The sequence below is a fragment of the Lactuca virosa genome, chromosome 7 (assembly GCF_052849685.1).
Source record: "Lactuca virosa cultivar CGN04683 chromosome 7, Lactuca_virosa_CGN04683_v6, whole genome shotgun sequence".
Lineage (NCBI taxonomy): Eukaryota > Viridiplantae > Streptophyta > Magnoliopsida > Asterales > Asteraceae > Lactuca > Lactuca virosa.
The window spans coordinates 120,080,373-120,093,191 of record NC_136432.1 but is presented as its reverse complement, the minus strand read 5'-3'; the positions used below and the strand labels follow the sequence as shown (position 1 = coordinate 120,093,191).

The window sequence follows — 12,819 nt, the reverse complement described above, 5'->3', positions numbered from 1 at the left end:
TGATCAAAAGAGATTGATTAAATTGACGGGGACTGATTATGTAAATCAGTAATAGTTATAGTTTGGGCTAATGGATCTTATTGGCATATGATGGACGAAAATATATGGGAGCCCTTAGAATTTCGTCCAAGGCTTGCCATATGGGGGTCCATGTGTTACTTAGGGCCTAAGCAAGGGAAATTAGGGTTTCCACTTGAAAACCCTAATAGCTAAACTCTATAAGAAACCCCAAGGCACACAAAATCGCCCCCTATGAGTTTCTAAGAGAACCCTATCCGGTTTTGAGGCCTTATTCTCTCTCTCTCTCTCTCTCTCTCTCTCTCTCTCTCTCTCTCTCTCTCTCTCTCTCTCTCTCTCTCTTGTTCTTCCTTGTTGCTAGTGGTGTTTGTGACTCCATTAGAGGTGCAACATTTGAGGCACTAAGCTCTTGAAGGTCAAGATCAAATCAACAACAAGAAAGGTAACACCTAAACCCTATTTTATGTGTAAATTTCGAAATTGGTATGCTAGTTATTAGGGTTTATGCTTTGGATGATTATTTGCATGTATAACTTGAGAAAACCTAGATCCAAAGCATTAGGGTTGCATGTACACCATAGGAATGTTGTAGTGCTCAAAACCTGTTGGAGCATGGAAATGCTCTATAAATAACGAGTGATAGTTAGGTTATTTATTTCCCTTTATTGTATGTTAGGTGTATTTTCTCTCCCTCCTATATAAAGGGAGAGGTGGTCACTTTTCTAGGTATGCACTTCTAAAAATGTAATTTCTAGAGAGAGAAATTGGTGGGATCTCTCCCACCAAGGGAGAGTTATCTCTCCATCCATGTGCTTGTAACGTTTTTATGTTCATCTCTCTTTTCTTTTCTTATCTATGAAATTCTCATCATGTGTTCTTCATGTTTATATTTTTATACGTGATAAATCTCGAGATATTTTTCTTCCGCATCTACCGTTCGTTCAAAATGGGTTCTAACAATTGGTATCAGAGCCGTACCTTGAAGGTTTAATCGACTAGTTCAAGGGAACGACTCCCGTTCGATGATTATCTTGAAGATTTTTTGGTGTTTTTGCAAGAATTTTCGTGTCCAAACCGGAAATTTTTTGATGAGTTTTCTATTATTCTGGGTTGATTCTTGCTTAGAAGAATAATTTTGTTGCTGCTACTCATTCAAATGTTCTGCTGGAAATCATGTTCTTGATGTTCTTATTATTTTGCGGTTGAAGAAATGAAGAAAAATGGGAGAAGAAATTAATTTTGTGGTCTTATAATGGTTGAAGAATTGCTCCAAGAGAAGTTTTTATTCTTGGAAGAAAAGACACAAATTATGAGCTTATTATTCAAGAGAGTGGACAATTATTTTTTTACCCAGCAGCTTGTAAATCTTCATGAGGTATGAAGCAACTATTCCTCAAATTTTCTTGCTGTGAATCTTTAGATTGTAGAGTTTGGACGTGATTTTGTGTTTGCATAAAGTCATTTGTCATTGTTGCTCTTTTAGGTAAAGTGTATTCCACTTATATTTGTTTTCCCAAGTAAAAACCATGTGACTTTGTCCCATCCCATCACCTTTTGTCCCTTGTAAACCACCTGCACACTCCTTATTCCCTTGGCCAAAGCCTTATTCCCTCCTCTTTTATTAAATTTAATATATATATATATATATATATATATATATATATATATATATGATCGAGGTCTGCTGAGCAGACCGCAGCCTCGGATGTCCATGATGACCCGCGGTCTTCTCTTCTGCTGCCCATTGCCTTATACCGAAAAAAATGCTCATCCGACCGCAGTCCCTCTTTCAGTCCGCAGGCAGTTACCGCAACTCCGAACCGAAGTCAATTCCTCTTGCCTTCAGACAGCTTCTCGCCCTACCGCAGTCTGATCTCTTCACAATCAGCTGCAACCTTTCGCATCGACCACAGCTATCCTTCGCCAACTCGTAGCTACTTCACTGCCCCCTGACTTCGGTACTAACCCCTTACCATCCGCACCCTCCGACCTGCAACCACTCCATCCGCAACTCCTTCCTCACCCACCTTTCAACCCCACCGCAACTAACCTCTGATCTGCAACCTCCCTCCTTAACTTCGGCCCTTCTTCGGCCCTCCTCCCTCTTCTCTTTTAGCCTACTTCCCTCCTCCTTTCCTTCCCTTCTTCTTCCTCCTTACTCCTTCTTTCCCTATTCCTTCTTCCTTCTTTCCTTCCCTCCTCCCCTTCTCATCAGCCTTTCTTTTTTTTAACCCTCTTATTTTTTTTAACTTCATTTTTTTTCTTTTCAGCCAATTTTTTTATTATTAGTATTTTTTTTTAATAAACTTTTTTTAACACCAATTATTTTTATTTAACCAGTTATTTTTTTAACACCAATTTTTTTTATTTAGACAATTTTTTTTTATTAAAACCAATTATTTTTTTTTTTAAAAACCAATTATTTTTTTTAAAACCAATTATTTTTTTTAACACCAATTTTTGCCACAACCCAACCTTGGTTAGTCACATTGGTTCATTTCATGTCGATTATTTTGAAAGACTTCTATTCTTTCCATAAAGATTACTCAATACCGCAGTCGGACTTCATATTATTCTTTGTGATGCTTTCACCGCAACGGCGATTGATCAACAAAGTTGTTTCGCATTCTTTACTTTATGAGATTTTATGGCTTGTCGCTCTTGATCTTCGGTTGACGAATCATGTATCTTGAGCATGTGCACTTTATTTTTCTATTGAAAACCACTTCGAGAGTTCCGGCACCGCAGTTTGGGTATTTTGGTATCTTTTCGGCACAACAGAGATTATTTTTCATGCAGAGTTATTCTCCTTTCTATGGTATTTGTTCGAGCAGCTTCAGCAATTGAATCACCCAGCTTATGATGACCGTAGAGTATCTATTTTACTTTATTTCTCATGTCTTATCGAGACCCTTCATACATCTAGAGAGAGCCTTCTTAGCTCTTGGTATCAGACACTCTCCATCCCGAAGATATATTTATTTTTGATATCCGGTCTTTGGTTATCAAAAATAGGGAGAGGAGATTATGATATCATCCGGATATGGTTTTTATGATTGTTTGAGTTTGAATTTTTGAAGACTTCTGAAGACGATGATTTATTTAGTGATGCGATGTGGCACTTATTTTTGGTCTTCACGGATCAAATTTTTGGCATTACTCGATGTTTCCCGGTTCAGGTTATTTATTATTCGGACTCTATCACAGGATGATTCTTTGTGTTTCCATCCGGTTCAGATCTTATGATTTTTCGAGTTTGGATTTGTGATATTTTGAAGACGAAGATTATTTTGGCGATGTGACGTGGCACTTATTTTTGATCCTTTTGATCAAATTTTTGGCATTGTTGGACCATGTCTTTGGATTCACATTATTTATTATCCGGACTTCATTTTTTGGATGCTTCACATTTTTAGCAGGTTATTCTTTGAAGAATTTTGGTGTATTATGATTCGAGGACTCGAGATGTTTTTCAGACTTTTTGAAGCCAAAGTGTTTCTTTTATTGGATCTTCTACTTGCTCATGGTGATCTTCTACTTGCTCATGGCGCTTATGACTAGCTTGAAGCTTTGGATCTTACTTTTCTGCTTCATTGGTGGTGCTTTGAAGCCGAAGACCTTCATTGTTTAGAGAATCATGGCCAGTTTCAGACTTCACAGACACTTTAGAGTTTCAGAGACATCTCAGCATTTGGTTCTCATTATGTTTCATTTATTACCACACTTGCTAGTCGGATTACTATATTATAGCCTTGTATCACTTATTGTATATCTCATCATTTGTAAGCATTTAGGGAGAGAATGTTGGAGCATGGAAATGCTCTACCAATAATGAGTGATAGTTAGGTTATTTATTTCCCTTTATTGTATTTTAGGTGTATTTTCTCTCCATCCTATATAAAGGGAGAGGTGGTCACTTTTCTAGGTATGCAGTTCTAAAAATGTAATTTCTAGAGAGAGAAATTGGTGGGATCTCTCCCACCAAGGGAGAGTTCTCTCTCCACCCATGTGCTTGTAACGTTTTTATGTTCATCTCTCTTTTCTTTTCTTATCTATGAAATTCTCATCATGTGTTCTTCATGTTTATATTTTTATACCCGATCAATCTCGAGATATTTTTCTTCCGCATCCACCGTTCGTTCAAAATGGGTTCTAACAAAACCCATCAGTGGTATCAGATCCAGGTTATTTTTCTGATATATTTGATGCCATTGTTGTTTGTTCAAAGCTAAAAAAATCGTTTTTTTTTTACTCTGCCTGATGACCACGAGGTGGTGTCGGGTCTGATGGATTATTTCCGGATTTTTGGCCTAAATTAGATTTGGATAATTACCATAAGTTGTTTTACTAATTAAAATTCGAATTTTATGATATGGTAATTGATATCCTCACCTAATTGAATGATAATTGTCAAATTTTAAGATAATTACAAGATTATATGATATATTAGTTATTTGTAAAATTTGATTTGAGTTATCTTACCATATAAAATAGATTAGGTCAAATTTTTGATAAAGATAAAATTATATGATTAATTTAATTATTTTAAATTTGATCTAAAAGGTTTTGAAAAGTTTCAAAATTTTCCCTCAAATTTTGGAATTTAAAATTTAATTAAAAATTTTAATTTGGAAATATTTAAATTCTAAACCCTAGTATTTTAATAGTTTAAAATACACCCTCCTGGATTGTATTAATAAATTAATTAAGTGTTTTAGTTAAAGGACAATTAATAAGTCCATAGATAGGTTTAAGTTTAATTAAATTAAAAGTCTAATTTATTAAAAGATTAAACCTTAGTATTTTAAATGTATAAAATACACCCTTATACTATATAAAATTAAAAGTCTAATATATTATATATGTATAAGTAAAAAGTCAGTCTTACCGTTAGTACACCTCATTCACGAAGCTGATCTATAAGGGGTGTTTAAGGAAGCGGCCTGTAAAATGACCGTCATTGGGTATCCACTCTTACCCACCGCACCCTTGACCGGTGGAGGATCATTAGCCGAACGGGTAGGATAGGACACAAACTCTCGTTAATAAGTATAATGAAATACAAAGTAACTAAATGTTTTATAAATTCCCAAATCTTAGTTACTATAGGAAAAATGTGAATTTGATGTTAACCCATGAAATTGCACATTGCACCTTATTGGTCATTAGTGGAGCGTGTGTGGTTAACCGACACACTAATATGGGACTAATGAAGGATGGAAATGGGTAGCTCGTAGGTTATTATAGATCAATAGAGTGTTTGTGGTTAACCGGCACTTATTGATTAAGGTCTACTATATGGGAGACCACGATCTGACATATGGGAGACCACGATCTGACACTTATTGATCTAACCTATTTGCTTATTAAGTCATATAGCGGGTTCATCAAGGAAGCTTGTTGTTGACTTGGCTCTTCAATCACTTACTAAGTCATATAGCGGGTTCATTAAGGTCTACTATATGGGAGACCACGATCTGACACTTATTGATCTAACCTATTTGCTTATTGCTGCTGAATCAGCATTGATTTGGAGCACTGGTCAAGCAAATTTGTCTGGAAGATCAATCTCCCAAACTTCCATGGACATTGACAATGGCCACTTTGGAAGTCCAGAAAAGCTTTCTCTTCCCAATGGAAAGGGATCGGCCAAGGTTAAACTGTTTGACCAGATGGTAAAGAGAAAGGCTGAGTCTGAGATAGTTCCATGTATCATTCCAAAAGAGTTTGTTTGTTTCATTTGCCAAGAGAAGGGCATTGGATGCTAAGCAGCTGTATCTACCTGAAAGATCGCAAGGATGGTAAAGTCAAAATGTATGACTCTGCTTCAGGTAAGTCCACTATCTAACTCTATTAAGTTCCTATTTATAGATTCTTAATACATGATGTGATAAGATTGCATTTTGATGTTTTGTAGGATCGGAAAAGAGAAAGGAAGCTTAAAGAGTGAGCTGAGTCTGATCGCGAAGAGATTGATTTCGATCGCATGGTTCGATGATCAGATTTTTAAGATGTTGTTTAGGAGTTATGATAGACTGCTTAGGAATATTTAGTAACATAGTTTTCATTTGAATTTGCATTGTAAGGACAAGTTATCCGCATTTTATAAGTAAAGAAAATTTTAATTTTTTCTTATTTTATGTTTCCTTGCAATGACATTTGTGAAAATTGTTGTTCATATGTTTCTATTAATAGCAATATTGAAAATGATTGATTCTTAGTTATATCAATTCTAGTAGTGTTGTAATTTTCTAAGTAAGGAAAGATTCTCATCACCCAAGCTTCAATTGGAAAGAAACTTGGAATCATATCATTTGAATCATGTGATGTATGAAAATCTTGGTACTTGCGAAATTGAGACTAATTCCTTGTTTACATATGTATGTAAGTCAAGTGAAAGATGAAAGGATCTAGTACACATTGATGTGCACTGGTCAAATCCACCACAAATAACGATAAGACTATTCGTCATGATTTACTAAAAGTTTAGTAAATATGGTTATGCTTACAAGATTAAGTGTGATTCTGAATCATTGAAAAAGTTTCAATGTATAGCAAAACGAATAAGAAGAATCAATTAGGCAGAAAGATAAAAGTTTCTCCAAACTTAAAGGAATGGAGAGTACTTGAGTATCGTGTTTTATGATCATCTTAGTGATTATGAAACCATGTCACAATTGATCCTCTAAGGAAACCTTAGTACATTTGTATGGCTAAGAAGAGGAATCGGGAATTGTTGAAATGGTTGAATAAAAAAGGGTGAGTCATACTTCGTTTCAAAATCAAGTCTTTGAGTCATACTCCAAGATTGCGCCTTGAGTGACATATCTAAAGTAGGTTTATAACACCTCATGAAATGTGGAGTAGAAATGTTTCTTACTCTTGCACATTTGAAATTGGTAGTTGTGATGTCTTGGATAAGACAAAGACCAACTAAGACCAATTATATGAAGTGTTTTTTCTTGATAAGAATTTGTACTAACACTTGAATATTTGTTTGTCGAGGAACGTTTCTTGACAAAGAATCTTATATGTCAAGAGGTCAGTGGGAGTCTTAAAGGTCTTGAAAAGTTTCAAGAACTAATGAAGAATAAACCTATTGTTCATCACTAGCACGCGACTTGAGGTTTGTAACCTATCGTGTTGACACATTGTTGTTTATGTGCCCATTCATGTTGACTATGCATGTGAGTTCTGTGAGTTCTCATTTGATTGCACAAGGCAAATCACATTAATCAATGAAAGTATATTGACCAGTATAGGTGATCTGCTCAACAACCTGGAAGTAATGGTAGGCCCTGTACTACTAAGTGGCAATAAATTAAGATTGAACAAGTTCAGTCCATATGAGTTTGTTTTTGTCACAAACCTTGTCTTGTGATTATGGTTATGACAACTTCACATGGATAGGAATACATACACCATAAAATCTAAGTGGCAAAGGTTTCTCTCCGCTTCATAAAAGGATTGCGAGGAAACGCTTTCACTAAGTAGATTTAATGAGATAGCAGTTGTGTTAATTGCATTCTTAAATTCGGTTATGATTATGTCATCCCTCTTCATAGTTCGAATTGTGAGAAATGGAAAATAGTTTGAACATTTGGCACTTATTTCTGTAAGTTCTAAAATAGTTTAGACACACATATGAGCTATCTAAGCAAAGGTGTATGAGTTTGAGAAGCCTAGATAAAGTCTTATCGAAGCATCTTGTATCAGAAATATGAACTTTGGTAAGAAAGTCAATAAGTATTGATTTCTAGAAGTCCATCTGATTTCTGGGTACATGTCAAAGCTAGTGGGAGCATAAGTGTTATCCTAGTAAGGACATAATTGTTGTGCTAGTGGGAGCATAATCATTATGATAGGTGTTGCGAGTTAGCAATGCTATTTATAGGAAACAAAGTTTTGATTTGCAAAGTTGCAGAGTTTGAAAAGTTGTTTTGCTATAGTAAGGGAGAGGATACTTATACTTTATTTCGAATCTAAAAGTTTAGATTGAAGTATTAATCGAACTTAGTCATGAGCATATATGAATAGTAAGTTTAAATGTTTCAACGTTGGAAGTTCCATATATGGAAATATTATAACGAGAGATTGGTGAAGTATCATATCTTTATTATGAATCGTATCCCATATGCTTCAGGTATAGGATCGATTGCATATGTTATAATATTCGCATGCTCTGATTTCCAAATGCCTAGGGCATTAAGAGGGAAAAAGGATCAGAACTGGTATGACTAAAGTAATTAAACAACTATCAAGGACGATCTAAGGTTCTCTAAGGATTGATCGCTTGTGGGCAGTTGGAAGTATAGTAATGGATGGACCATATTGACATAATTATGAATAGATGAGATTCTATTAAGAATGAATTGTCATATGGCAAATATGGAAATGTTTCCATAATGGGAGTTGGATATTAAGAATATATGTGTAGAAACTTTTATGCAAGAACGATGTTCAAATGAATGTACTTTGAATATGAGACTTTGTATCTATGGAATTGTCTTGTAACAATCTCCAATGGAATGTTTTGTAATTGGCAAAGTCTTTGTGACTTTGGTTCCTAGACATTACTAAATTATCATTGCATGATAGCTTAGAATCTAACACATTCTAATAATGGAAGAATTTGGTATTCTTACACTTATGATAAGGATTTGGAGTTGTGAAATGAGCATCATTGGAAATGTGTTCAATTAATCTATTTCACAAAGTAAGGACCATAGGTAAACATAGTGTGCATGCTTGGATCATGGGATAAGTATTGTTTTAATTCAAGTATTAAGTTGATTAATCGAAACATTATACAATGAATAATGTGTAATCAATATGGTGATTAAATAATAAGTGTTTTATTTATATTCAAGAGTGTTGAGACCATATTGGATTAGATTATTCTTGTGTTTCACTTCACATGATTTACTTCCCGAATAATAAGATTATTTAAACATCCACAGTCAATCATACTTTGGAAGTAAGTAATGAGGTAAGGTTGTCATGAATCCGACTGTATATTGTCTAAGTATTTAGACATAGCACAAGTTTGTTGCAATGTTCATGAGTACTTCTGAAATAGGATTTGAGTATTGTATTAAACCCGCGCTCACATTAATCACTTCATGGATTTTATCACGAGTGACTGTGAGACGATAATATCTTATATTCTTCAAACGGAGATATATGAGTTGTTGTTTACGATCGGTTTCACATTGATAATATGTAAACGCATCAGTAACTTGATGTTATAAAACGTATTGTTGTGTGTGATTTGATGAGTAAATAGTACGATCATATGAGTCGAAGTTTATCCATTCCTTTTACCCAAAGTGGGATAAAAGCGATATTTGTCGGCCCCTCGATGATTTAGTGATGACAAACCTAAGCGCTTGGCCAAGCCTGCACTAAGTTGATGTGCTCAATTGTAGTTTGTTGTCAGTCGTCATAAATCGGAAATTGGGAAACAACACATGGCAGAGAGAATGATTATAATCCATGTCTCAGTCCATACGATATCTTGAAGAATGGAGGAATATATGATCCCTTATCTAAAGGACGCATTTCTGATATGATCAGAGTTCGACAGCGACTTTTGAGAGCTACGATTGCTAATCGGATTTTGAAGTCGTACTTGTAATTATAGTTATTAGACTTATCCAAGTGGGAGACTGTTGGATTAGGTGTCTAAGCCCATAACTATAATTGGTATGTACTGGACCCGATAGTAGCATGGTCCTTTTGGGTTGCCTTCACCATAGCTATTTGGTAGGATGAATTATGGAGAAAGAGGTTTATTATGATTTATTAATATATTATAAGAATAATATATTGATTGAGAAACCATATTATTTAATTAGTTTTGATCAGAAATTAATTTGGAATTAATTTAGTGATCAAAATAGACTAATTAAATTGACGGGGACTGATTATGTAAATCAGTAATAGTTATAGTTTGGGCTAATGGATCCTATTGGCATATGATGGACGAAAATCTATGGGAGCCCATAGAATTTCATCCAAGGCTTGCCATATGGGGGTCCATGTGTTACTTAGGGCCTAAGCAAGGGAAATTAGGGTTTCCACTTGAAAACCCTAATAGCTAAACTATATAAGAAACCCCAAGGCACACAAAATCGGCCTCCCTATGAGTTTCTAAGAGAACCCTAGCCGGTTTTGATGCCTTCATCTCTCTCTCTCTCTCTTGTTCTTCCTTGTTGCTAGTGGTGTTTGTGACTCCATTGGAGGTGCAACATTTGAGGCACTAAGCTCTTGAAGGTCAAGTCAAATCAACAACAAGAAAGGTAACACCTAAACCCTATTTTATGTGTCAATTTCGAAATTGGTATGCTAGTTATTAGGGTTTATGCTTTGGATGATTATTTGCATGTATAACTTGAGAAAAACCTAGATCCAAAGCATTAGGGTTGCATGTACACCGTAGGAATGTTGTAGTGCTCAAAACCCATCAATTAGAATAATCAATATCAAATTTAACATTTCTATTATTAGAAATATACTCAACACTTTCATAAATTTCATTGCAAGGGGAAGCTTTAAAAATAAAACAACCATCTTTATAAACCAAAATATCACCCTTTTCATTGTCAAACGAAAATTGAAATTCTTTTTTATACAATGCATGGAAAGAAATAATGTTCCTAGACATCTCCGAAGCATAACAACAATTAAGTAAATTAATCATAACTCCACTACTAAGCTTCAGATCGAACTCTCCTACCATTTAGACTAACGACTTTCGTCTATTCCCCATGATTAGATTCAAATCTCCTTGCTTAAGCTTCATTCTGTAAAAGCCCAAAAATTCAGATAAAATTTTTCATTTAATTTATAGAAATTACAATCATGTTTTTACTTCCAAAATTCCATTACATCAAATCATATCCAAAAGATCAGAGTATCCAAAACAATAAATGTGGAAATACTAGAGAGAGAGTGTTGCGACATCAAGCCAGACCCTTCCCCATAGAACCAGAAGTACCTGAAACACCCAAAAAACTGTAAGAAAACGCTTAGTGAATTCCCAAACTAAACAAAACATACAACCTCATAATACCATGCAACCTATATACATATAGAATTTCCATGGACTCCCTCCATGGTCTTCACCTGGAATGCCATGGGATACCGCCATGTTATAACATCCAAGGGCCATAGGCTCCCCCCATAGTCTTTAACAGGTGCCATGGGCTCCCCCATGGTCTTCACACAAGTCATTACATGTCAACTAACGAAACCATTACATATCAACTATTAAGTCCACATATCAAGTAATGGGCCAGTATTGCTGCCTTCGACCCATTGGTATAATGAGAAGACTCACCTCAGTCTGATGAAAATAATAGCTTCTTAACTACCAATACTAAATCTCACACTCCACAAGCTTCCCAAGATGCTCCAAATGTAAGATCCAAAAGTTTTTCCCATGTTCAAGGCTTGCTTCCACTTCCTTATCCTTGCTAGCTCACCAAAAAGGATGTATTTTAGGCACTTTCAAGCTCAAGAATTACTCACAAAGGATTTTGGGTTTTAGGGACGTTTGAAAGTAATGGAGGCTGGTTAGGGTAAGGTCCAAATGGCTTCAGAACGTTTTAATAGGGTCCTTGCCCTAAAATTAGGGTTTTGGTCTTCAGCCACGTACGCCCCGCGCACCGCTCGGTATGTCCCACGCACGTGGTACACACCCGCGATCAGCCCTCCCTAGTATGCTAAGCGTACACATATATATACCCTGCGTACGTAGGGACCCTTTATGCAACAAAATTTCAATTCCAGACGAAAAAGAGTAAATACCTGAACTTCGATCATTACAACTCTCCCCCACTTGGATTAGACTTCGTCCTCGAATTCTGCTGATGCGAATAAGTCTGGGTAATGCTCTCTCGTCTCGTCCTCCAGCTCCCAAGTCCATTCGGAGCCCCTTCTGTGCTTCCATTGCACCTTAACCAGCTTCACCACTTTGTTTTGAAGAGCTTTAGTTTTCTATCCATAACTGCAATGGGCTTCTCAACATAGTTCAGGTTCTCATCCACGTGAATATCATCCAATGAAATAACTGCAGTCTCATCTGATACACACTTCCGTAGCTGATACACATGAAAGGTGTTATGGATATGACTCAGATCATCAGGGAGATCCAACCGATACGCAACCTTGCCAACTAGGGCAGAGATCCTGAATGGACCAACGAATCGGGGTCCCAACTTTCTCCTCTTCTGAAAGCGGATGACACCCTTCCATCGCGACACCTTCAGCAGTACGATATCCCCCACCTGAATCTCGAGACCCGAACAGCGTCGGTCAGCATAGCTTTTCTGACGACTTTGCGCGAATCGCAGCCTATCACGCATCTGCTGAATCAACTCAATGGTCTTAAGCACCACTTCGGTGCTTCTCATGAATTGATGGCCAACCTCCCCGCAACAAACCGAAGTCCTACACCTCCTTCCATACAGCATCTTGAATGGGGGTCGGTCAATACTAGCATGATAACCGTTGTTGTAGGAAAACTCTACTAGTGGGAGGTAAGTATCCCAACTCTCTTCGAAATCTAGAACACATGCCCGGAGCATATCCTCGAGTGTCTGGATCCTCCGCTCGCTCTGTCCATCAGTCTGGGGGTGTTAAGTTGTACTGAAATTCAGTTGATTGCCAAACTCCTCATGAAACTTCCTTCGGAACCTGTAGGTGAACCTAACATCGCGGTCTGAGACCACAGACACCGGCACTCCGTGCCTAACTGCCACCTCTCGAACATAAATATCTGCTAATTTCTCAGCGGAT

General features: G+C 36.4%; 1 protein-coding gene across 1 annotated transcript; it reads right to left on the bottom strand.

Annotated features, from left to right (window-relative positions):
* Positions 1-11,987: 11,987 nt before the first annotated feature.
* Positions 11,988-12,494, bottom strand: LOC145127082 (uncharacterized). Its single transcript, XM_079062328.1, has one exon. It carries the CDS (start codon positions 12,492-12,494, stop codon positions 11,988-11,990), a length of 507 nt encoding a protein of 168 aa, XP_078918454.1.
* Positions 12,495-12,819: the final 325 nt, after the last annotated feature.

Coding starts and splice junctions, on each gene's coding strand:
- LOC145127082 (XM_079062328.1), bottom strand. CDS start 12,494: ATGCTGTATGGAAGGAGGTGTAGGACTTCGGTTTGTTGCGGGGAGGTT.